Source organism: Erithacus rubecula (genome assembly GCF_903797595.1).
Source record: "Erithacus rubecula genome assembly, chromosome: 1".
Lineage (NCBI taxonomy): Eukaryota > Metazoa > Chordata > Aves > Passeriformes > Muscicapidae > Erithacus > Erithacus rubecula.
Window position 1 is genome coordinate 18,693,791 of NC_136658.1, and position 27,428 is coordinate 18,721,218.

Genomic DNA, 27,428 nt, shown 5'->3' on the forward strand with positions numbered 1-27,428 from the left:
CGTGTTGTAGGATAATGTGTAGGGAAGCTGGCTCCCTATTCTTGAGGTATGGTTTATATGGTATTTTAAAAGATACAGTGTGTATATTATTTATCACGATGTTGTAATAAATGTTTAAGGCACAGATATGCCAAAGTTGGTCATGGAATGCAATGTGCGTTAGTTTTTAAATATTCACTGGTCCTGTAATGCAAGTGCCATAAGCTATCCATCCTAACCCATCTGTAACATCTCCCAGTCATAAATTATAGAAAAGATCCTGTAATTTTTAATATCCTGCAGCCAGTAAACTTGAAGCACTTTCTCCTTACATGTACGAACAGTTTATGCTCCTGCCGAAACGCTGAGGTAGGTTGCTGTATGTGCAGCTTTAAATGATCAAGTTCAGTGGGGTTTTCTTCCATATTTGCTTTCAGATGTTTCAGCCCCAGCCAAAGCCATGTTGAGCCTGTCACTGTGGAGTCAGAGCCGCTGCCTGTGAGCCTGGCGGTGGCTGGCAGGGAGGGTTGGTGTGCTTTAATTGAAGTGGACAGGTACATATGTACATGGAATGAAAAAACAAAGCCAGCCTCCACAGCTGGCGTTTTTCAGGAAAATGTAGTTTGCAGAGCCTGACACTTACTGGTTCAAAAGCCAACTGTATGTACCGTGCAAGGGGACTTGGAAAGAAAAATGAAAGAGGAAAAAGAATAAACCAGTTATAACAGCATGATCAGGTTTATTTTATTGAAAAATTCTGGTTTAAAACATTTGTCATTGGGGACAACTGAACTTTTAACACTGCTTTACAGTTATTTTGATTAAAACCTCTCCCAAAGCTAATTTTTGTACTGCTTGAACATTTATGAACTAAATAAAGAGATGTAGGTTTTTTTAAAGGTGTTATTCATTACCTTACTAATGTATTGAAGAAATATGAACAGGAACACCCAGATCTATAGAGTAGTCATTTATAGAAAATACCTTATAAAGTACATTGCAGGTACACTGTACTCCTAATAAAATATTTTTTAATCAAGTGTTTTTTTCAAGTGTTTTACATTAAAAGAGGTGTAGTTTCTGTGGTAAATGCTGCTATTCAGAACAAACTGCTTGCTGGAAACAAGCCCCTCTTAAATGGTGTGATGAACAGGGGATGTGTTAGGTCCAAGAGCAGAAATGGGAGGAGCTTACTGAGCAGCAGTGGGCACAGCACTATTTAAGAATGCCAAAGGTAGGAATATTTTCACTCAACTTCCTAATTTGTCTTCAGCAGAGTCCAAGCAGCTTGCTCCAGTTCATTTTATTATTCCCCACTTAAGTTTTACATATTCCTAGAATCTGCAAAATGGAAAATATTAGCTCGGAGAGTGTTTTGTCCTCTGCTGTAATATGGTCTATTGACTTCATTACAGCCCTTGATCTGCTTTTTCTTGGCTCAAAATTGAGTCACTAGCATTGCACGCCCAAGTTCTTCTGGGTGGCAAAGAACTTGTGAAAAGAAGGGGGTTCTTTAAGAGGTCTTTTTTTAAAAGATACACATTTGGTTTAAATTTTCAAGTATAATATTAATTCTCTCCCATGCCTTGTTAAAGCAAAATTGATAAGAGGCTTTAAGATGTTATGGATTGGTTCCTAAGTATTTGGTAAAAGAGTCGCTTGACAATCAATGACAGCAGACAGCACACAACCATCCCCTGCTGCAAAACCTCTGTGAAAGCCATCTGCAGTCCCACCACTTCTCCATTTGCACACCCAGAAATCTGCCTCTCCTCCTACAAACCCCAGCACCACTTCTCTTTACCATGAAGTCTTTCCACCCAGCATGCGCACTGGTCTTTGCACAGTGGTCTTGCTTAGGATTACCCAACTTCTAAAATCAAGATCAGGCATTTAATAGATTCAGGGTTTTTATTAGTTTTTTCATGTGAACATTACAATTTATAATACATCATATCTAGTTTGAGCTCCAGAATGAATCTAATTTAGTACATCATGGTATTAGTAAAAATAAGCCTGATAAGTGGGCTAAACTTCCAACTAGTATCTTCATATCCTTCAGACAAGGCAAGCTAGAATGTCAATCACTTTACAGACATTTAAGTAGTGTTTTCCAAAAACCACCCAGCCCCAAATTAAACTAGGAAGCGAATACAATTTAAAGCAGGAAAGATTTGGTCATTTCCCTCCCCCCAGCAGAATTTAATTAACAGCTATAGTTTTGCCTCATTACAGTTTTGGAATCTCAGTTTAAAATCCTGGAGTCTGTCGGGATGGAATCGCGCGCGTCAGTCGCTGTCCTCGGGCAGCTGCCTAGCGGTAGCCGGGCCCGGGCTGGGTGTAGCCCTGCGGCCCGAAGGGGGGCCGGCTGCGGGCGTAGGGGTTGGGCCCGCTGGGCGGGGGGGTCATGGTGCTGCCGGGCGGGGGGGTGAAGCCGGGCCGCGGCTGGAAGGTGCCCGGCGCCGCCTGGGAGCCGCTGTAGGCGGCGGGCTGGGAGGCCTGCGTGGTGTAGGGCTGCGGGGGGAAGCTGCCCGCCGGGTACTGCGGCGGCTGCTGCGCCGGCAGCTGCTGCGCCTGCCCCGGGAAGGCGGCGGCCGGGGCCGGGGCGGCCGCCTGGCTGTAGGCCGGGAACTGCTGGGCTTGCTGCGACGGGGGCTGCTGCTGGCTGTAGCCTGCTGGAAAGAGAGAGCAAGGTGGGGTGAGAGACACCAAGGAAGCGTGGGTGCCTGCAGAAAGACCTTTTGTTCCTAATGTTCACAGTGACAAACGCAAAACGATGCGAGAAGCACAGAAAAGGCAAACCAAGCGTGAGCTGCGAGTTTCCCTGCCTTTCACGCAAGCGCACGGCCGGGTTTTGGTGCACACTGTGGCAGCACAGCACACTGACAACAGTTACTATAAAACAGTTTTCCTGTGACTGACAAGAAATAAAGAAAGAAAAAAAAAAATAGACAAGTAGTCTTTTCCATATCACACAAAAAAGAAAAAAGTCTTCATTGGCAAATGAGGAAAAATTCAACCCTTTTCCCAAATAAAACCTCCAAATTAAACTGTATTGACAATATTCTCAGGATTTAATATAAGTCATACCTTTGGTTAAATCATAGGTGTTTTCAGTTCTTTAGTGTTAAATATGAAAAGGTTGTGTAGAACAGAACACTTTAGAACAAAACTTCCATTTACACACGGCCATGATTTGATATTTCTGTATAAAACTAGCTTCCAAAGGGAATTTCTCTTCTCAAAAATTTTAAAATGGAACAAAGTCCTTTCATGAAGAAATAGCTACTTTTATCCATCATGAAACACACCTGCAGCTACTTGCAATGAAACCTCTCCAGTGACTGGAATCCTGTCAGCATTAAACACCAGACACACAAATTATTAAAAGTGCACAGCCCTAAATGGAAAGAGTAAGGGTAAGAAGGCACTGCAGTAAACTCACCTTGAAACTGGGATCAAAATTTACTCATGAGACAAACCTCTGAAGGGTCCATTTTTACACCCATGTATAAATAGCCACTGTTGCCTAGTAGATCTACAAGAGTGGGAAGGGATCCTCCTCTTGGGGAGACATGAGTTTGAAAGGAGACAATACTCATGAGAACTAAAGCAACACAAACAAATAGATCCTATGACTCAACATCTCCAAAGCCTGCTGTCAATAGGTCCTCAAAAAAATCCCCGTTTCTCAAAATTAATTGTGAATTAAGTTATGACAAAAAGAGGTGCCCCAATAAGTTTCTGGTGGCATTTCCTTCATACTTGACAATGATGTTGATGGGAAAGCAAAATTCACATTGCACTACAGCTTTCACAGGAACATAAGTAAAATAATGAATGAATTAGACAATGGTAGGATATGTCTGGAAAGCACATTGGAATTTCTTTGTTTCCCCATTCAGTTTTTAAGCTTAGAGAGTCAGACAGACCATTCTACTTCCAAGAGGCTTCCTACTTCTGAAATGATACCTCAGTACATCTGTCTCTGTATTCTAATTACAAATGGGGGAGGAGAAATCTGCAGACCATTTAGACACTGTAACCAACGAGCTCCCACACAGCGCACAGGAACAAGGTCTGAGGCACAGACCTTTAGTCCAAGTATTTCTAGGGTTCTTATCCAAGCTAAGCATGGAATTTCTTCGTGAGCTCTGCAAATCTTCTCATCTACACAAAAACTGATGCACTTCCACTGTGCACCAAGAAGAGGTCACACTGGCTCTGAGTCACTTGATGGGAGTCTTTTGTTTAGTTTAAAGAGGATTTTTTAAAACAAAAAATGATAAATGCTTCGTATCATTTTCTGAAATTATTCAGTAAAATGCAGTTTGTTACAGAATCTACTCTTACAGGTTCATCCCTAAACCTCATCTGGATTATCACTCCTAGCATATACTGTGCATCTCTCGATGCCAGCTGCTTCTAAAGGAACTGAAAGTTCTGAGGTCACGTTTATTTTGGGTATACACCAAAGCTAGCATTTCATATTTCACTGCACATAAGCCACTAGTGCACTCAAACATTCTTCTGCTAAAAGTCCACTGGCACTTTTACTTAAGGTATCAGCAAAATCAAAAACTAAAAAAAAAACCCCAAAAAAACTATTACTTGAAAATTTCTCTGGATTTACAGTATGTGTAATAGCCAAGAATTTACTGAATGATAACTACAGCATTTACACCACTAAATTCTGGACACGGGATCATTCTAGATGCAAGAAATAGGGGACATCTTTAGAAACCTTCAATATTTAAGACAGGTAAGTTGGAATATTTAATCACTTACTTGCTAGAATCCCATGACTGCAGAATGTAATCCAGAAGGCTGCTTACCCTTCAGGTGATTCATTTTGCCTGCCTTTCTAACAAGGCATTCTGGGGATTAGAAATGATGTCTTCCTTTGGTCCCAATCAAGTAGGACTGAACTTTGACTACACATTAACAACTTAAACAGCTACAGTGCTCTCTTCCTGGCAATTTCCGCATTGTGCCAGTTCCCATAAGGAACACAGCACCCTGACCTGCCCCACAGGGTGAGGAACTGCAGGAGAGGTCCTGCAGCTGAGCTGCTGCTGCAGAGCTGCTTACCTGGGTACTGCACGCCGTACTGCTGCTGGGGCTGAGCCTGTGGCTGCTGAGCAGGGTAACCAGGCTGCTGGTACTGCTGATACATCTGACCTAGGGATTAAAAACGCATTTCATTGAAGCCCAGTACCCTGGTGCATTACAGCCCTGACAGTTCAACATCACAGAAACAGACCCAATGACATCAAAGTACAGATTTTAGCTTCTGAAACAAGTTGTTCTGACTAAATAAAGTTTATCTAAAAGGTTATGTGAGGCTTACTATTGCACATTTTCAGAGGCTGTCAGAAGCTATGCACCTTAGTTAGCATTACTCTGGTGGGTAACAGACCAGGAATCTTTAAACATCTTCATAACTGCTCCTGAACTTACACTGTAAATTAAAGTACTTCAAAAGTTAAACATGTCCTCAGATTGTCTGTTTAGATTTTTAAGGCCATTTCTGCAACCAAGTACTGTAAGCAGAGTGGTACATTATTTATGCTGACCACATTTTCCAGATAAGTCATCCATCTCTTAGCATCGCCAAGTTTTCTTAAGAGACCCAGTGGTATACACCCGAAGCAAAAATAAAACCATACATTCTTAAGCTTGGTAGTCCAAGTCAATGCTTATTTTTCCTACATTAGCTGTTTTCAATTTCTTGGCCAGGAGAGGCAGAATATTTGTTTAGACAACCTATGAGTCCTGCTGAGGCTTTATGCTTCTGCTGTTTTTCAATCCAGCAAGTCACAGTCAAAGAATAAAATAAATTATCTGCCAAAACTAAAGCTTAGCTGAACTGAAGCAGACATGGAAACTTTACTATTATGAAGTGTTACTGTACTATTATTCATTCTGCAAAGACCAGCAGACTGCATAAATAGACTGTAAACTCTATCTTCGGAGCTGCATCAAGACAAAAGCAACTTGACTCTGCTCCAAGTCGTCCCAGACAGACCCCTGCCCACACTGATTAAAACTAATTCCTTATTTCTTCTTTTATCTGCACTATTTGCAACTGAAAGGACAGTATTTTACATTCACACTAAGCTGTTTATAATATTTTCTATTGATGCAGTCACTTAAAATATTATTTGGTGTGCAATTATTGTGGGATTATGAGAGTGCAAAACACAAGGCTTGAAGAGAATTTAAGCCTGTTAGCTTAATAATTAAGAATTAGAAACTCAGAAAGTTCTCCTTCTGAGAAGGGGGAAGTTTTGGGAGAATAACTAGCAGGCTGCCTGTCTCAGGATAATTCTTAGTATAGGCTAACAGAGACCACACTGGCACCTGCTGGAAATCCCAGGTAAAGGAATAGCAAAAAAACAGCATGGAGTTTTACCAAAGGTTTCTGAGAAGGCTTTCTGTCTTCTCCAGGGCTGAAACATTAGTGAGGAACAGAGAGATGTTCCAGTGCCATTTAAGAAAACATTCTTAATTTACAGCCATGAATACAGGTGAGGATCCTATAGGTCCTCAGAGTCTTCTCTCTCCCTGGATTTTTACTCTGAAAACTAGACGGGCTACAGCACTGGTGTCTGGTTTTGCACTTAGCAGTGCTTATTGCAGTGAAGGGTCTGCCAGCATTTACCATTGTTTCTGTACACTGAAAAAGACTTCTGGTCTGATTCAGAATATAGACCATTTACACATATTCATACAACATTCTTTTCCCTAGAAGATCATGAAGTGCTTATGGGACTGAGATGCACATGTATTTCAGCAAAGACTAAAAAAGCCTCCACATCTGTATATAATTGCTTCTTGTGTGTGTTCAGGACTGAATTTAGTGGTAAAAAAGCACAGGTCACGAGACACAGCACTGTATTACAACATCTTTGCTGGATTGATTTAATTCAAATAGTGAATGCTGAAAACTTCTCAAGGGAGGCAGCCCTTCAGTAGTATCAGCACACAGAAGTAAGGTGACTTAATATACACAACAAACTAATTATCATCACAGCATTTACTGTCAGAGAATGCCATTAATAAATAAACCCTGAGATACCAGAATGACTGACCAGCATCACCAGTTTACTTGGATCTTCAAAATACTGGGAAAGTGTGTGGGAGAAGCAGAGCTTGGGGTGTTTTGGGTTTTTTATGAAGTGAACATTTCAAACTAGTTTCAAAGCAATTTTCTAACAGAACCTGCTGTACACCAGCAGTGCCATTTATATGAGTCCATCCTGTTGAAAACCTAACAATCAAAACCTAGCCAAAGTTCTGGCTCTGTGAGGACAGCACAAGCCCCCAAATTACCACTAGACTGAAGTACTATCAAACCTCAGTGAAGAATAGAAAACTACTCCATGTTTCAAAGAAAAGTCTTCAAACACTTTGGAATAAAATTGATAATCACACTTACATTACCCAGCTTTGGTGAGAGATTGCTGCTTACCACACATACACAATGCACAGCATAAGGAATGCACTTCTAATTTCTAATGAGCAAATATGAAAGTTCCTTCTGATGTCTTCCTAAAGACTGAACCACAGAGTGATGAAAATATAATAAATACTTAAAAGATTGCAGTAGCAATGATAAAAACTACATAAAACTAGAGATCAAACCCTTCATAATTACTACTGTTGCACTATCCTTGACCCATGTTTAGAAAGATCACTACATCTACCCTGATACACAAGCCTGGGTAACATCTTCCCCCAAGTAAGATGAGTTCTACTGAAACAAATACTTTTCCCTTTCCCTGGTGGTAGCAGTCATACAAGATTCCAAGCTAGTGTTGCCTAGTGCTTTTAAGTGTTTCACTTCTTTGTTTCAGTTCCAGTTTAACAGCAAACTTAAAACTTCTTACCTTACTTAAAGTAAAAAAAACTAAACTTATAAAATGCAAGTTCAGTAGCTGAGAATATGGTTTCTGAACATTAAATTTTCTATTTGCCAACAGAAAAACCTGGAGCCTTTTTTTGCAATAGTAACTTTTATACATAATCACCAAACTGCTCTATCTTTAAACTACAAAGATGTCTCTTGCTGTGTTGTAACGCTTGACTAATAAGCAAAAGGCTGAAAGCAGAAAAAAAAAGTGTTTCATAAGCTCTACTGCATCCAACAGTATTCATACCTCTTTAAATATCATGTATAGCTACCAGCTGTTCAAATGCTCTGCTCAATCAAAATAATACTTACTTCCTACAGGCAAGACAATGTAAGTGACTGTGGATACTGCAACCACCACCTCACATGTGTCTGAGCATTAAATCAGTAAAGCAAGCATCAGGGGGCTCTCATTTGTGCCTACACCAGCACAGAAACAATTCTATGTTATTATTCTTCATATGGAGGAAGAAGTAACAAAGCAGGTTATTTCACACAGTGTAAGCCAGAAGCGTGCAGGTCTGAAGGGTCAGTGAACTTAGAAAATAGCAACAGAAGAAATGATGCTTAAATGAAGGAAACCTCACAATAGGTAAATTGTGAGAAGTTAAATAGAATTTTTAAGGGCATAGTGCAAACAAATGTGAAAACCAGAGTTAAGACCTTAAAGTTTAAAGCTCAGTCAGTTGAGCTCTCAGGAGTTATAAGGAACTACCATGCATTTAAGATGGTTACAAGGTTTAACTTGACTAACACAGAGCCATATGCAAAAAGGAAGCAATGAAATACTAGCTCCAGTGTGTTTGATAGAAATGAGTAAACAACAGTTTTAATACACACTAGACAAGTCCACAAACTGCTAGCTGACTGAAAGCTTGACACAACACACAGTGTATGACACGAGCACAGATGCAAGCAGAAAACAGTACCATGAAAACTCTCTCGTGTTACAGCACCCGCCCTTTCAAACAGAGCCACTGCTCCACCTGCTGTTTCTGATCGACCAGCACAGGCAGCGAGGACAAAAGCTGCTCTGCCTAAGGGCACATATCGATTAGCAGTTTGGTGTCCACTTTGGGTCTGCTAATTCAAGGCAGAATCAGACACCATCCTTCACATCCTGGACTGCAGAAGAGCACACTGCTTACCTTCCACCTGCCCAGTCTGTGGCTGTGTGCTGGGGTAGGGTGGCTGCTGTGGCTGAACCCCAGGGGGATGGGCAGCAGAGGAGGAGGAAGCGATGCTGTCCGGCGTTCCTGATCGCTCCTCTGCAGGGGCACTGGGTGGTCCTAGAGCAGCAAGAACAAAATACAGCATGTGACATGAACACCCAGTTGAAATTCAAAAATTCTAATACAAGATCCCGCCTTTACAATGTTTTTAACATTTTTCCCACTTCAGATTTACATGTGTGTCATACTCAAGCTAAAACTAAGTGTATATTTGCACATCTAAACTTTCATTTGAAAATACTGGGGGGGCAGGAAGGGGAAGATTTTCCACCTATCTGTAGGTTACCCAGATTTCAATCTTTTGAGGAGCCTGGCTCATCTGTGAGATAAAACTCTTCATGACAGCATATTTTTTCAACAGCTTCAAGTGTCAACCTTGCACACAAACAAACTGAAGAGTTGTTATGTTTGGACACAACATGCACTTACCTGTTTTTTCTTATCTGGAGGAAAGGGTAAACTGTCCAAATGGATTAGCATCTTATTGTGAAATACATGGACCAGGCCACAGAGTATTTTACTGATAGTCAAATAGCAGGTAAACAGGAAACCTCCAAAGAGGTGCTAAAATCACACTCCCAGACAGGATATGCAGACTTCAGTCTAAAAGCAATTGTCTGCTCTGCTAATTCTGAAAATATTCCAGTTTGACAGCCAAAAACAGCATGGAAACTGGGAATTCAGACTTCCTCTACATTAGTAAGAAGTTCTGAAACACACATGGACAAATATAATATACTACAATTTAATGCAAAATATTTTGTTAAAAATCAGGGAGCTTAAACTTGGATCTTCCCAACTGTATGAATGCTAAGAGACACTACTTTTAAATACACAATTTAAGTTAAGCACAAGTATAAAAATTGCTGCCAATTCATTTGCAATTTTAAGACAGTTATATTTGCACAATAGAAAAATGCATCCAACAAGCCCCTAATTGTGTTTTTATGTTAACCTTATTAGGGGAAAGTTAATTAAATCTGCCTACTATTTGATTTGCATTTATATACATAATCTTTAGAAATGGGATTTCTTATACCCTGCTTAAATGGTCTTCTGTGGAGTTCTTTGTACATTCAAAAAATGGTCAAGTCAGTTCACTCTGTCAGAAGAATTATGGACACACAAATAGTGAAGAATCACTGATCAAAACATTAACTGACACTGACAAAACGACTCATTCAAAAATTAGCTCACATTTTCTGCCAGTAGTGCTTCACTTGCTATTGCTTACTTGTTCAGATAGCCCACTGCAAGCTTTCAAGTACCATCTGGTTTGTGAGAGAATCATGCTGTGACAATACCCAAAATGTGCCATGGAGGAAAAAATCACAAAATAGGCCTGGTCCACAGACAATACTTCATACTGAAGTCAACCACTGTCTGTGGGTACAGCTGGATCCTACACAGTCACAATCACACAGGGCAGAACTCTGCCTCTTACTCCACACTTTTGCCATGGCAGCCATACTGGAGGAACGAGCTCCAGTTGCTACTGGTTTGCTCACCTGTATCTTCACACATCATATAAAACTCACTTGCTTTGGAGTAGAGAGTACACAGCAAATCCTGTTAGCTAAAGGCAGTTGCATTTTCCTGTTTTAATGAACCATTAAATCTTGCCAGCCCCGCAAAATCACTTCTCTAAGCTCTGCATCACACTCCCACATTCTACATTGCTTTTCTAGCTTCAAGCTGATACCATTCAGTTTAGTATAATCAGTTTTCATATGCTTAGCATTCTATTATTAGGCCCAACAGCCCTCCAGCTCCTCAAAAATAAACATAATTCAGACAAGTATGTTATTCCTTTCTGCTAACAGTGAAATTATTTCACTATTTAATTCTAAAATGAAACAGAGAAAAGGTGGGATCATACAACACATTCTGAATAACCCAACCAGCAGAAGCACAAGCCAAGAACATGAACTGCAAGATCAAACCATAAAGCAGAGCAGTGAGTTCTTCTATCACTGGCAGATACCAATTAAGTTAGTTCACAAAATAGCTTTTAGTAATTCAAATTTTTTAAAATTGAAGCCATTTTCTACTCCAAGCTAAAATGCAATGCTAAAATCAACAGCAACATTTCAGTATTTTGTATACAAAAGTTAGCACACAGATACAATACCTTAACATAGCAAGTTCAGGATTCTGAAAAGACATAGTGAACATACATCCAACATACAAATGCTTTCTTACAAATCAAAACTGGAATCATTAATTATGAACAGATTTAGATTTCCTTTTCAGCAGCCACATCCTTACCTGGCACCTGATCATCTGTCAGGCCAAAGGCTGACATGACATTCTTGCTGATTTCATCCTGGTTCTTTAGCGGATCGAATGCAGACATGCTCGCTGCTATAACTTGAGTGGATGGCTTAACATTAGCGTCAGCAGCAGCGGGCTTTTCATCCCTACCATCTACAGCATCTACAAAGCAAAATGCCCAGTTACCAGCTCTCCAGAACTGAAACACCAGCACACACACACATTGCACTACAGCAACCACAACATCACACAGCTGGGGGGCTTGGTAAATTTAAATGTTGAAATGTGCATGTTAGGATAGCAGTGAAGAATCACTGATGTACCTGAAACTGGGATGGATCACAAAGTTTAGGTTTTTCAAAGTTACTTAAAGATACACTAACACCATGGACTATCAATATCATGTATCACGTGTTCTGAAATTCAAAGGCACAAAGCTCCTGCTTCAAACAAGTGAATTGCTCACAAAGAATTCAAAATTAGGAAAACGTACAGGATAGTTCCAACTAATTATGGTGTTTCATCAGCTGCAGTTTCTGTTTTGTACTCTTTCTCCACTAATTTTTCCTAAGCTAAAGGTAAAGTTGAAGATGTTTACAACTATATGTGTAACTGAATTTCTCAGAAATGCTTTACCTAACAGTGCTACATTTCCTGTTAAAAGCTAACAACTACAGATAGATACAGACTGGCAAGTTTTGTTTAAATCACTCTTAGATCGTTACTCTAACCTCCTTCCAAATAGTTTTTTACCAGAATCCATGGTATTCCACTGAAATTACTAATTGCATATATTGTAGAAACAGGGATGGGATTTTTTTTAAGCAACAAAAGCAGCAAAATTTCAAAGTGCAAATACAAAAGCAACACTTCCTAAAAGTCAGGCTGATGTTCTTGGTTCACCTCTTTACTCAGAGCACTGTAGTTCATGATTTTGTGTCATTATTTTCTGTGTCTAGCTTACCTAAACTCTGTAGTTAAGCACACAGAGATACAGTATTTGTAGTACAGCTTCCCTAAGCTAGGAGATCAATACTTCAACACTGTGAGAATAAGACTTTCTTTCCCACTTTGCCCTCCCCCAAAAATCCTTTCCCACCCCTACCTGCACCCTCGTGCTGCTTACCCTGAGACAGCTCTGATGCTGGTCTGAGCGCAAAATGTGTGGATTCAATTTCCTAACCTGGCAAAAAAAGTGGATATAATTTTTGCTGAATTCACTTTTTACTGTTTTAGTGAATCAAACTTGATTAGCAACACAAGATAAGCACCAGAGCTAGCCCAAAGTAAGCAGTGGAACTACTCAACTGCAAGCAAAAACTCTTCAGCAACAACTAATAATTTGGCTAAAAACCCTCTCAAGACATTGCTGGCGTTCACAAGTGTTAGTTACAGTGTTTTCCTAGATTGCAACAAAACCTCGGATTCCAAAGTTTAATTCCTAAGTTAGTTCAGTGTTTTACTTCAGGTACGTTGAACAAAAATTCTGTCTCTGAAATAACTAAAGCATTAAAAATTAAGTTCTGGGCCATCAAGCAACAATTAAGAAGGATCCATGTTTCACTTTGTTAACCAGCACACCACTCTGCAAATCAAAGCAAACAAGTCTTTGCCAGGCTGCCTACCACTCTCAGGCAGATTAGTGGAAAGCCCTGGTTCCGCTGGTGGCTCTAAACAGTCCAGTAAACGATTGACTTTATTGCGAAGCTCTATCAGCTCTCGGCGCAGGTACTTCACCTGGTTAGATTCTAAGGGTCTTGGTTGTCCATTCACTGCAAAACAGCAATTAGATAAAACTCTAGTAACATTCAGTTTAGATGTCCAATCTAAGACTACCAAAAAAAAAAAAAAAAAAAAAAAAAAAAAAAAATCCAACTTTTACTTGCTTGTAGCATCATTATCCTTCATGGAGTTTAGAGTGACAAAGTTTAGTCCACACAGACTGAATTCATTCTAGAGTTTACTCCTTCTTTAATAAAATCTCAGCTCAGCAAAAATTACAGAACCAAAGCAAAGTCCACAGTAAGTATCTGCATTGTTTACTAATTTCCCTGAATATACCCTGAATGATGCAGTGGTTCTGGAAAGGTGTCCCTTTAGAACTAACACAGCACACACAATACTGCTGCAATTCATGAATAAGGTCTATGTCCAAGTTAAAGGCTTGGAACTAACTACATGCCAAATTACCTACAGTAGCTTGAAAATAGAGAACTTTTACACAGAGGCTACAGGATAAATGTTCAGATCTATTCAGCTCCAAGCAAATAACACTAGTTTGGAGCAGTTACCACTGCAAGATGTCAGCTTCAAATTCTCATGCCCCTGTGAAAAACACCCCACAAATGCTAAAGAATGGAAGAGAACATGGAAAAGAGCACTAATGAAGAAACAACCACTGATCACATGTATATGCACACGTGCCAAATACTTTGAGCAATCTTATAAAAAGCAGTAATTTCAGTTTCCACTAAGTTCAGAAGTCTGATGAAAAACATTAAGAGAAAACAGATTATCATGTATTAACTCAGCAGTTCCACTGATTGCATTTTCTCCACCTTCTGAGGTGACAAATTTAAAATTTTTGTTCCTGTCAGTGAAGTCCACTGCCTGAATTTTAATAAATAGTATTTAAAATAAACAGAAAAAATATAGTCTTCTATACTTACCAAACAATGTCAGTTTAAGTATCCTACTGCATTGAATTGCAAAGGAGAGATCTGAGCTATCAAAAATTGTTATAAGATCTCCATCTGAAAAGAACAAGAAAAAGTTACATTAAAATCACAGCCTATGACATCAGGACAGAAGTGTTCCTTCATTACTGAAAAATAACTTTCCCTATTTGATTGTGAGGTCACCAGAAAAAATGTTTATTATTTTAGTGCAAGAATCAGTGTGCAGAAAAATCATTCACACAAGGTAAGACAAAAGCATGACTGGCACCAAAACAGAGTCTTCTGACATCACCCTTTGATGTTCCACATAGCTCATCATTCTTTTATGTTTATACACACACATGAAATATTAGATGAAATATTAGAGCTGAGTCCACAAAGTCCAGCACCAAGAAGTATGATGCTAACAGAAAAAAGCTAAATGCCTATGCCAAGTGGCTCCAGAACAACACTGTTCATGAAGAGACAGGAATCAGATAAATGGCACAAGCCAAACCTAATTCAATTTTTAAAAACCAAAATAAAATTTCAAATGTCTAGAACATTTCCTCAGGTTATATTCAGAACATGGGTTGCAAGACTATTACCAATCCCTTGCTGAAAAACAAAGTTCACATGTAGATGTGAATAGTAAAGATCTCTCTCAGCTTTAACACACAAGTATGAAGTCACAAAGATGCCAAAGCAGTCAGAAGAATATTTCTGTCAAACAGGAATTTGACATGAAATCACAACTCTTAGGCATGGACTCCTTCCGTGCCACATGTCAGAGGATCTTAATGAATTTGCACATTGCCATCTTTCACAGGAACTATATTAGAACTGGATGGGATCATTTATTCTTAAAATACAAAGAGCAATGCACAAAGCACTAAATCACTTAATCATACTAATCCTCAAAAGAGTACCAAGTTCCCCTTAAGTGTGGTGTCTCACAATTTTTAAGTTGAGTCAAGGAAAGCTATGTTAATATCTTTGCTTACCCAACAAAATCACAACTAAAACAAGACTACTGTCTTTGGCAGGACAGATTTTCTGATGTTTAGCATATTCAACAGGTCATTCATAGCTTAAAAGAATCCAAGCAAAGTTAAGAGTGGGAGCACATGATGAGGAAAACAAACGTTTACTGGCACAAGGGATAGCAGGAACACTTCCTTCCTGAGGTATTACCAGAGTGAAACACCATCCAGTGAAGTTTCACCTTGAAAAGCAACAGTGTTTAGATAAATGCCAATCAGCTTGGAGCAAAGCCAACTGCAGGCTGCCCAAGTTCCTCCACAAAACACTGTAGCAAGGGGCCTCTGCAGACAGACACAGGAATCTGTTCTCCAGACTGCTGCCTACAAATTCTGAATGTATATAAATTCCTTACACATTAGCGACAAGGGCAAACTGCATCTAAGTTATGGCTAAAATTTTCAAATAAATTAATGCTTTAGTATGAACAGTCATAAAATACATGATACCAAGTCAAAAACAGCTCAGAATTTGAAGAATGACACATTCTAATTTTGTTTTGTAACAAGTAACACCTCTGCAATGGAAGGTTTTCTTAAGTAAGTACTATTAGTAACACCTCACAGTGCCTGTCAGTCTTCAAAGAAGGTGCTTCCTAACAAAATTAAGTTACAAACACTAATAAAGTGATGACATGTAGAATAATTTTCATGTTTTCCTGAAAGAAATACCATTGCCTTCCAATATTTTTTTCATGTCCTGTTTCCACTCTCACAATCTCAAAAGACATCTGTTGATAGCAGTATCAGTCATGGATTCTCTGAGTAGAGACTGGACAGTCTCCAGAAACAAGGGCTCCAAACTCCACCAGGCAGCCTGCTCCAGTGACACACTGCCCTCCTGGCCAGAACTCATGCTCAGCCTGTCTAACTGCAATTTCTGGCTGCTGCCATCTGGTGCTACTGCAAATTGTTCACATTCAATTGTCTTTGCAACTCTCTTTCCACTGGCTCTGCCCTCAGCCCCTCTGCAGCACGGTGAACAAGCTCAGCTCCCTCCAATGCTCCCTGAAGGCCACCTGTACAAAGCCCCTCCCTGTCCTCACCATACCCTGCTGGACCCCTCTGCAGCTTGTCCAAGTCTTCTTGCACTGGAGTGCACACATTAAAAGTGAGCACAGATGTGCAGCCTCACTGGTGCCACATCAGCAGTGTCAGGAAAAGGAGGATCAATGTCCCTGTTTGCCATTATGATGCATAGCAGGACTTGGACAATCAGACTTTGATAAAGTTAAACAGATTTCTTTTTCTTTGGCAGTAAAAGGTGCGTGTGTACTCCTTCCAACTCATCACTTCCTCCAGCTTTTCAGTAACCTTTTCTAAGTGCTGATACCGAAATCCATCAGTGTTTTAACAAAAAGCCCTTCTATTCCTCATTATCACAACAAATGACAATTATTTCTCTTAGCAATCTACAACACTGGCAAACTATCCTTTGATACTCTTCTGTCATACCAGTCACCACCCAGATTCACTGCCTGAACAAAGATGCATGTTCTAAACAGTCTATCCTGCACAGTGAAATGAAAATGCACACGGCTTACAAGGATTAATGTCACCCAAAAGAACTGGGATCATTCCATCTTAATTTTCCCTCATCTATTTTAACCTTTAGGTTGAAGGTATTAGGAATATTGAACAAATTTTCTATTTTAAATTGTTAGCAGGAAAAAAAAAAAAAAAAGTGAGAAGCACCAAGTACAGAATCTTGGTAGATGCATAAAGTCAGTTCTATGATTCCTATTGACACCTATCAAGTTATTATTAAGTAGAGTATATGCTAGGATTCATGAGGTATATGTTAAGTCATAGAAATGTCTGGCTAAGTATAATAGATTTAGCAAAAAATCATTTCATCTTAAGGAATGCCAATGAAGCTTAACTCCTGTTACCATGATACAGACAGAATTACAATGGTATTTTCTATGGGAAAATAAACCACTTTCCTTTATTTTCCTTACTAATTTTTTCATTTTAAGATCTTACCTTTCTCATTCTTACAATGGACACAGCTTTCCCTCTCTACAATTTCCCATGTGTCATGGTCTCTGCTATGTTAATTACAATTTTTTTCTTTCCCCTAACTAACCACTGGACTGCAAAGTATTTTAGTATTAATGCTGCATCATCATGATGTATTTCAACCTTCATGACATTAGAAATCAGCCTCATTCCTTCACCCTGCCACCTGTTTCCTCCACTACTAAGCTTCATTATCCACTAGACTTATCCACCCCGATTTAGTCCATTTTTGAAAAAAACAAAAACTAAATACAAAACCCTACACAAACAAAAAAACCACACTACATCAAAATGTAGGTTTCCTTCACTCTGGTAAATTCATCAAACTCTGAGAGATTACTGACTAGCACAGCAGTTTGAATACACGCAGTATGAGTAAAAAAATCATCTGTTACAAGGCAATGAAGAACAAAAAGGCCAATCTCACATTACACCCTCTGTTTTAAATTCAAGCATAAATTTAAAATAAAGCAAAGTTTCTGTTACTGGCTTTATAGGGCCTTCTAGCATGTGCAACATGGTGTGTTTAAGATGCAATTTTACTCTTTGATTCATACAAATTCACTACTGGCAGTCCTCATTAGTTTGTTTGGGGTTGGGGTTTTTTTAGCTGACATTGGGTTTTGTATGTTCAAGAATTTTAATAGGACATGAAAATTGTTTCACATCTAGCAGAGTAATTTCCTTAGCTCAGGAATTTGAAAGCTTGAATATAAAACTTGACTTCACAGAGCAGCATTCAACCTGAGGCTTCTTTTCTCTGGTAATTAATAAAAGAAACACATAACCTAAACATAATGTAGGAATATGGAGGGGTAGATGAAGCATTCTTTGAACACTCAAAAACCGTGCATGTGAATTTGGAGAAGACACAGACAGAGGATGTGGAAGTAGTGGACAATGTTACACCAGTTTAAGATACCTCATCGTAACAGATCCAGACAAGCATTCCTGCAGGTCTGGGGGGATAAATAACAAAACAGAAATAGCTAAAATGTATCTATTCCAATGCAGGTAATGACTGAAACTGATTTTAAAGAATAATCTTAGCCTAGCTGAAATGACTTTAAGGATATAATAGCTCTCATATGACAAGCAAACTGAAGCCTTGTTAACCTTTTCCTTGGTCACTTGCAACTACCTCTGATATTAAGAACATTTATTGGTTTGTAGTAGTGATGATCAGCTAGTATAACAGACACTGAAATCATAGTGAAATAGTAGTACATACATAGTGGAGGGATAACCCTGGCTGGATGCCAGGCACCCACCAAAGCCACTCCATCACTCTCCTCCACAAGTGGCCAGGTCAGAGAACATGCAGTGAAAGGTCAAAATATGAGATAAGAACAGGGAGAGATGACAAATCAATTACTGTAATGGGCAAAACAGACTCAACTTGGGGAAACTAACTGGATTTTTTATCAATCAAAATCAGAGCAGGAAAATTCACCTTTCAACCCCTCCTTCATTTTCAGCTCTATCTCTTCCTCCCCCAGTGGTGCAGGGGCACAGGGAATGAAGGTTATGGCTTCTGCCACTGCTCAGGCAGAAGAGCCCTTCCCCTGCTCCAACCTGGGGTCACTCCCAAGGGAGAATTCTCCATATTCTCCATAAACTTCTCCAATGTGGGTGCATCCCACTAGCAACAGTTCTTCATGAACTGCCCAACTTGGGTCACTCTTCCATTGTGTGCAGTCCTTCAAGAACAGCTTGCTCCAGCATGGGTCCCCCACAGGGTCACAAGTTCTACCAGGAAACCTATTTGAGTATGGGCTCATCTCTCCATGGGTCCTGCCAGGAACCTGCTTCAGCACAGGCCTCACACAGGGTCACAGCCTCCTCTCAGGCATCCACCTGCTCTGGTGTAAGGCTCCTCCACAGGCTGCACTTCCATGCAGGTGGAACCCTGCATTTCCATGGATCTTCCTGTGCCCTGTGGGGGCACATTCTGCCTCACCATGGTCAGCAACACAGGCTGCAGGGGAATCTCTGCTCTGCTGCCTGTAGCACCTCCTGCCCCTCCTTCCCCACTGACCTTGGTGTCTGCAGAGCTGTTCCTCTCACATATTCTTGCTCCTCTCTTCTCTGGCCAAAACTGCATCTGTGCCATAACTTTTTACCTTTTTTAATATGTTACTGCAGAGGCATTACCACCATTTATGCCTGATTTAGCCTTGGCCAGTGGCATGTCTGCCTTGGAGCTGCCTGGCTTTGGCCTCCCCTGTAGCTGCCCCACTACCAAAACCTGGCTATGCAAACCAAATACAATTCTGAGACAAAGAAAACTAGAAGTAAAAGCAGAAAGTCTCTAGACTCAGAAAGACAACCAAATAATGAAACTGAAATTACTGCCTCCATCATACACCATTATCTTACTTTGAATAAAACAGAGCAGTATACACTAAAAATCCCAGAAGACCATATTTAAAGCACAGTGAATTAAAGAATGCAATAAAACCAAAGTAAATCAAATTTTTAAGTTAATGAAAAAGCATCCAATCTTCTTTCACCTTTCTCATTTCAGAAAGAAAGAAAAAAATATGATAAGAGGGAAAATAAAACCACCACAGATCCACTGATCTCCCTTTCAATAAAGATCACGACCCAAAATATTGGTCAAAACCCAAGATCTAAACTACTTACAATTTTGATAAGCAGCATCTCAAAAGCTTTATGAACCTCAAAAAATTGTCTCAGGGTTATTCAAAGTGAAATTTTATTGCTTAGATATATGAATAAAAGTTGACATTTTAGGCAGCACAGGCAGCACTAAAGTTTCCTAAGGCTCTTAAGAAAAATGAACCTGAATGCTTCAGTAATTTTTACTGTGCAACAACATAATCACCAGTCTTTAAGAGACTTTGGATTTTATCACTTCATTCCAAGTTGAATTTTACAAACACCATCCCTCTGTCCCAAATTAAGGAACATGCCCCATTGACATTCAAAGGAGAAAAGCCCTCCAATCACAACTTTCTGCCTCTATGTATCTCAAATACAGCTCTCTTCATTCTGTGGAAGTCCTTAAGGTTGTTTGTTTTAACACTAATAATCAATATTTTCTTTGGAACAGTGAACGTGCAACAGATTCAAATGGTCCCAGAGAGAAAAGATAACTTTTAACGCATATTTCAAGTTAAAATTAGTTTTCTAATCTTTACTGATGGAGAAAAACAATCAAGAATTACTACCACATAAATCAAGTTTTCTTTTATAAGAACTTATGTTAGGCTATACATGTTTGTTCTCTTTTCACCTTCAAATCCACTGAAAACTCTCAAATATGGTTAAATGAGTGAACAGAAGAAAAACCTGCAATCAACTTCCTGCAACAGCAAAAAGTGAACTTTCAGAGAGAAAAAAACACCTGAGGAAATATTTCAGAAAAAAATGGAAGAAGTGCTGTTAAGAGAGTATAACAAGACATACAGCTTCTATTGTGTGATTAAAAAGATTTCACAAGAAACCACTTGCATTTGCCTGTGACATTTGACAATTCTGAAAGATGAATTTCAAAGTTTCTACCCATAGATAAACTGTACCAGAGCAACACTGGTCAAATAAACCTCAACAGTAGTAATTAAACCTTACCTTCATCTTTATATTTTATTGTGACTTCATCATTGCTCAGAAGTTTTCCTCTAAAAACTCTTTGCATCATTAGCACCAATTCATCATAGGTGATATCTTCATTATGAATAGGGATTCTCCTAATATCTTCCCCAAGCTGAGCTTTGATGATCAGCTTCCCACTTAAGTCCAGTTGTCCATTCATGGTGGATTCCTTATCACCTGCAGACCTGTTAGCAGCAAAACATTGAGGACATTTCAGAAAACTGAACTGTTCGTTATTTTAATCTATCTGATGGCAGTCTGAAGTTTTGCATTATCACATTATTCAATTGCATTTACATGCCCCCTATTATGAAAAATAGCAAATCACTTTTTTTTTTTCATTTAAGAAAAGATTGCCAGAACAAATATCTTATCTTAAAGATTTCAGGCTGTATGGTGGCTTTACTAAGGGGATCAAGCTGAACCATGTATTATTTCCTGAATAAATAAGTGCAGAGCTAAACATCAGTTTTATCACCTGGATGATCAGAATTCACTGAAGGTTTCTCTCCAGAAAGAAAGATACACAATTTGTTAATTTTTAAAAATTTTGATTGGGATATTTTAACCAAGACTTTAGACCTGTAAAAGCAGCTCAACAGACCACACAAATAGCTACTGATTGGTCTCAACACATGGTCAGAACAGTCTGTTACTCTCAGTGTTTTAAGAGGTGAACAACTGTTCCAACTGAATAGGAAGTGCAACAAAGCCATCTTGTGTCCTAGCAGTACACATATACTTATGTTATATCTTTAACATTTTATGTATGAAAATCTAAAAACTACCACTTTGTATTAAGCATTTCTCATTTAAAAACACAAAGGCTTGAATTTAAAAATCTGAAACTACAGCAAAGTTACTCAAAACAGTAATGAGAGGGAAAAAAAAAAAACAACACTAAAAGAGATCCAGGTAGATAGTCGAATGTCCCCTCCTATTTTCAGTGCTCCTATTTCATTGGACAGGGCCAAAACAACAGATCTGGAATGAGGAGCAACTAAAGAAGCAGTTATCTTAACATTTGAAGTACAATTACTTGAGATCTTAAAAAGTAGGCAGGCCATAACCAAATCAAGATTTCTGAAGCCATGTGCAGACAAGTATGTTGTTCATTCTCTTGTGCAAGAAGAAGTCTCAGAGATATGCAGCTATTTTTCCTTTACCTTTAAGGAGGTTACAACACATTGCTTTATGAGGAAAATTAATTTTGCTATAGTCAGTCTATTTTTAAAGTACTGCACTGAAAATTCCTACCAGAAACAGGACACTCAGCTAAAGCCTTTAATACATTCCTTGATGCACTTGTATATATTTAACTCTACTGTTTCAGTGACAATATTTTGCATTAAAAAGGAGTATAATGCTATCTTTAGGTTGAAATTAAATATTTGGGGGGGGGTGGTAATTAACTTAATATAAAGCAAAGATTTCAGGCAAAGCCCTTTGTTTAATCCAAAAAGATACAAGCAATTATTGAAGAAAACTCATTCTCCTCATCACATGTAAGTGGAGGTAGGTGGATACAACTTAATTGCAGGGAAAAGGGACCTGCAATTAACACAGCCACATTGCTGCTGAGGCACTGTGATGAAACTGTGAAGTTTATTGTATTGTTAATGCTCAGTAAGGCATTATTCAGGTTTTGCAACATAGGAGTCTTGACTGCAGGTACATCAACTCAGCCTAATTAACTTTAAATTAGATTTAAAAGCATAGAGTTTTGCACAAGTTGGTTGTTGGGATTTTATTTTTATTTAAGCATTAAAAAATAAAATAGTATCGACCCATATATTTCTTTTCATATCCTTTCCAAAAATATACATTTATCATTACCTTGTCTGTCTTAGTGATACTGGATTATTGGACAGTTTTCCCACCTCACTTCAGGACAGAGTTAGGATAAGCCGCCATGCACTATCAGTGCCAGAGAACAGCAAGCTGCATCAGAAAATAAACATATTTTCAGTCAGGTTTCCCCAGAATGACACAATGACACAATTCACATCAATCTTTCACGTTAGAGCATCTTAGTGAATATACCCAATTAAAAAAGCCTTGCTTTATCCACAATGTAGCAATCAGATTTACACTTCTGAATACTGTAATCATCAAATGCAATTCATAGAACTTGCATTTATCTAAAACAGATCTTGAGCAAAACTTTTAATTTCGCAATAGAATTTTTTATTTTTTATTATTTTCTAATGGCATGTAGGAATTCCTAACAGTAATGTATTCCTTTCCAGGACAGTCTCCAACAGAACAGTCCAATAGGGAACACACTTGGTTCCTCCCTCTGACCCCATGGGTGTACCCTCCCGGCAACTCCTCTCTCTCACATGCACAACCAATTTCAAAAATTCATAGTCTGATTTTTAGATTATTCACTGTTAACCAGAGAAAAGAAGTAGGTTCCCCTTTATCCACAAAAAGCCATGCTTCCCAGCTCTCCTCTTTCAACTCAACTGGAAGTAAATTGGAACATACAGGATGAAGTCAGAAAACAGGCAAACCCCAGAGAAGACACAAAGCCACTCTGTGGTTCTCAAAGGCTGGCAGCTGCTCCCCTCATCCTGGGTAGGAAAGGCTCCTCCTTAAAAAGGGTTGTGCCTGCTCCCGATAGTGACAGACTGTTGTGACACACTAAGCAGGGGAACAGGAAGAGATGCCTCACTTTCTGATGCCTCACTCACGTTTTCTGAACTAAGGCATGAATACAGCACCCTTTTGCCCAAGACCTGCTACAGCTCCAGGTAAGTTTACTGCACTGGACAAATGGGATACAGATAACGCATCTAAGCATGGTTGAACCAAAGAGTTCATTTAGCTGCCCCCTCGTGTTGTTTAAGCATTAGAGCTGGGCACTGGTTTTGCTTCTTCAGCATTACAACATATGCTAGTCAGAAACTGCTAACACTAAGAACTGAATCTCATCTTTAAGTCCTAAACATACACAATTGGTGGACACAGCTGAATTCCTGTGGCCTTTCAACAGATTGAACATATCATTTGTATCTTTGTGCAAGGAAAGGAGCTACTGTAATTCCTTATTTACTAGCATTACTCACAGAAACCTGCTGTCCATCAATGACTATGACAAGGTAGCAGGAGAGTATTTAATGCACTTTTTTTTGGGTCCAGCTGTTCTCCATTCTGCTTGAAGGTGTCCAGATTTAAAGACATGAATTCTAAACACTGCAGCTGCTTGCAACTGTTACAGAAAACTATTCAAAGTACTGAATTACACAGCATTAAAGCTTCTTCCCCTCACTGTGACACAGCTGAATGGATGACTCAATTGAGAGAGTTTTTCAGAGAACACATCCAAAATGCACACTAATGAGCTTTTTAACAAAATCAGTGTATGTCTACTTTCCTGGGGCAGGGAGGAACCAACCAATCAAAAAACATTTACATCTTCATGTTTCAGACTAAAGATTGCTTTCCATAAGAATCACACTGACATCTTTCCAACCTTCCTGGTGCACCACTTGCATTTTGCAGGTGCAGACATTTCCTCCCCTCCCGGCTCACTTTCCATTCACATCATGCACTAATCTGGGTGGTGCATGTGGACAGGGATTGCCCAATCTAGGCCAGTCACTTCAGGATCCCCTCTAAAACCTGCATCTCATCATCACGTTGTATTTCACTACCCTTTTTGCTCAGCAGCAGAGAAGCCCAGGCAAGGGAAGGACAGACACTCCTGCTTCAATTTTTTTCCTGTCAAAACAGGGTTAAGGATCAGGGCGAAGCCGAGAAAAACACGAGCAAGCAGGTCTGCCTCCCAAACACTACCACCGAGAGAAAGCCATGAGTTTTCCCAAGACAGGCGGGGGAGCAGAAAGGAGAAGAGCTCTTTTCGGTTCTCCCCAGTTCCCGTGCGGGCAGGCCAGGCCCAAAGAGGAACAGAAGTCTCAGCCTGGCAATGAGGAGCCGGCACCCGCGGCTCCCAAAGCAGAGCGGAGGGTGACCCAGGCAGCGCCCGGCCGTGCGGAGGGAGGGATCCGGGATCTGCCGCTGCCCGGGCCCAGGAGGCCGCGGGCGCTTCCCGCCGCCCTCAGCCGCGGCCGGGGGCACGCGAGGGGTCTCCCGGCACCTCCGCCAGGGGCCGCGTCGCCCCTGGCACCGGGGAACGATGGAGGGGGAGAGGGGGGAGGTCGGCTCACCCCAAAACCAAAGCCCCCCCTCTCTCCCTCCTTCCCGCCGCTTCCCCACGCGGCTGTCCCCGGACGCAGCCCCCGCTCTCTTACTCCGGCCTTTCCGCCGTCCCTTCGGTGCACCCCCCCGTCCAGCCCCGGCCGCCGCCGCCCGTACGTGGCAGGGCAGAGAGAAGGGGCCGGAGCCAGGCCGGGCCTGCGCGAGCCGCGCGCGTGCGCGCTGCGCCGCGCCGGGCCCCGCCCCCTCCCGGCCGACATGGCGGCGTCTCATTGAGCGCCGTGCTCCCTCAGCCCTGCCTCAGCCGGGCCGCGCTCTGACACGGCGTTTCTTTCGAAATGCGAGCCTTGGCCTTCCTAGGCTGGCCGTGCTCAGAGAAAAAAGGGGGCGTAAAATTCCCCCGTAGTTTGTTGTTAGACACCCCACCCAGGAGCCATTCCTTGAATGGTCACATCCAGGCATTCATTACTATGGTAGCCGCACACACCCTCACACACACTCTCGCGCTCCCGCCTTGCAATCAGAGCTTGTCCCTCTAAGAGAGAACAAACATGAACCTGCAGCTAACGTCCTGAGTTGTGTCAATGGAGAGTGCGGGAATGGATTCCTAGGGTGCCTGTCCCAGAGCCACTGGAGCTGGAGCGGTGCTGCTCTGGCATCGCTGGGATTTCTGCGGCCCGTTTGGTCCAGCGCTGGGGCCGCGCTCTGCGGAGGTGCCTGTGCAGAGATCCCGAAAGCACAACTGCGCTTAGTTGTTTCCTGGCGTTAAAGATGCCTCTGAAAGCTTCCAAATAGTGTTTTCTGCCGAGACAAGAAAAATATAAGAGTTGCTTAATTTTTGTAGTATTTGTTCTTGCTGAGAGCTCTGTCCCTGCCTAGAGGAGGGTCCAGCTAGCAGTGAGCAGATGAAAATGTAGGTGAGAATTTAGAATGGAAGTGAGAAACGATGAGCACGATACAAACTTTAATTTTAAACATTTCAAGGAGGAGGAGAAGCATGGTTCAAGAGGCTTCTCTGCTAAATGTTACAAAGTATTTTGGAAATATTTGGATATTTTCAATGAAAAAAACCTTTGCTTTAAAAAATATAGGAAATATCTGGAAAACTGGACGTTTATGTCCATTATACTTTCTGCCGCTTGTATTGCATCACTTTGTACTGATGATTCAGTCTTTCTCCAATCCATTTCTTTATCAAAGCAGTGTTTCCAAAGTATTAACAAGAAACTTTGTGATCCCTAAAGCCCACATATCACAAACAATACCAAAGTTCACTACACTATGAAGATAAATATATTCCACGTGTAGATAAGAGCTGAACTACTGTTCCTCTAACAATTTAGCATATAGCCTGAAAAAGATAATTTTAGTTTGTTCCATTTCTGATATTAGGATTCCCTAATTAAAAGAAAAGGAAGACATAAAATGTATAATTGGGGGAGGGCTTTATGCTGAAAATGTTTTATATTAAGCAAGACATGTTCAGTGTTTGCAATAACAGCATTTTATTCACATCTGAAATATTTAGAGACAGGATGCTTAATTAGTAAAAGAAGCCAGCACTTCTAATTCCATACTTCAAATTCTTCTTGGGTTTTTTGCTTGTTTTCGGGATAATATGAAACAGTATTTTTATTTCTTTTTTTGAAAAGGTGTTTGAAATTAAATGGGATGTTCTTTAGAGAATACTTTTGTTTGTAGGAAAAAAAATCACTTATTAGAAAATATTGTCACATTTAACAAGTCATCCTCACAATGCCTGTGTTTTACAACACAAGCATCATCTTTTCTAAGCCACACAGATTTCTAAAGGAAAATTTCTGAAGGAAATTGGAAGAATTGACGAAAGCAATCCTTATGCAAATTATTTACAAATAAAAAATGAATACCCACAGGACATGAACTTCCTATTAAAAAAAAAAAGTATTAGCTACCTGTCCTAAATAACTTTTAATGACCTTATCTGCTTTTCCTGGAGCAGTAGTGATGAACTTCAGCCTTGCTTCTGATGTTACTGCTCTTTTTAGAGGTTTATCAATGTTACAGTGCACTTATTTTCTGTCTTATAAGAGAACATGGATTTCTAAGACATAGTGGACTTCTTAGGACTGATGAAACACTTCTATGAAGACACTCAGAAAGTCTCATGTGTAATGTACAGTGTATTTACAACTGCTGCTTGTTGATATACATTTGGTTTCTAATGAAATAGAATTTTTACTTATGAAAGGGAGAGGAGAGCTGCAGTGCATTGGCCATGTCCAATGGGCCTGGAATATACAAAAGGCATCAAGAGAGCAACTTCTGTGTGTCTGCACTGGAGTACAGAACTGCCATTAGCCCAGGTCCTTGCAAAGACCTTGGAATAGAGGTAGCACCAAGAGGCTCTGGTGCAGCCTGGCTGTTTGCAGTCACATTGTGCTGCCAGCACATGGTCCTGCTCCTGGCTCCACATGGTTTCAGCTTATGATCTATTTCCAGCTCCCTGCAGCTGAAGAAGTGTGTCTGACATTGGGGTGCTTGTGAGAAC

The 27,428-nt window shown here is 40.2% G+C and overlaps 1 protein-coding gene across 4 annotated transcripts; it reads right to left on the reverse strand.

Annotated features, from left to right (window-relative positions):
* Nucleotides 1–1,871: 1,871 nt before the first annotated feature.
* TFG (trafficking from ER to golgi regulator) lies at nt 1,872–25,120 on the reverse strand. 4 transcript variants are annotated; one of them, XM_079302617.1, is made up of 9 exons: nt 24,994–25,120; nt 22,574–22,678; nt 20,714–20,922; nt 14,070–14,153; nt 13,026–13,172; nt 11,395–11,562; nt 9,043–9,183; nt 5,071–5,160; nt 1,872–2,651 (listed from the first exon to the last, which is right to left on the reverse strand). In XM_079302617.1, exons 3-9 carry the CDS (start codon nt 20,895–20,897, stop codon nt 2,293–2,295), a joined length of 1,173 nt encoding a protein of 390 aa, XP_079158743.1. In that variant the 5' UTR covers nt 20,898–20,922; nt 22,574–22,678; nt 24,994–25,120; the 3' UTR covers nt 1,872–2,292. The 4 variants fall into 4 exon arrangements, with proteins under 4 accessions (XP_079158743.1, XP_079158742.1, XP_079158745.1 ...); XM_079302616.1 differs by having other exon boundaries at nt 1,872–2,654; XM_079302619.1 differs by lacking the exon at nt 11,395–11,562 and having other exon boundaries at nt 1,872–2,654.
* Nucleotides 25,121–27,428: the final 2,308 nt, after the last annotated feature.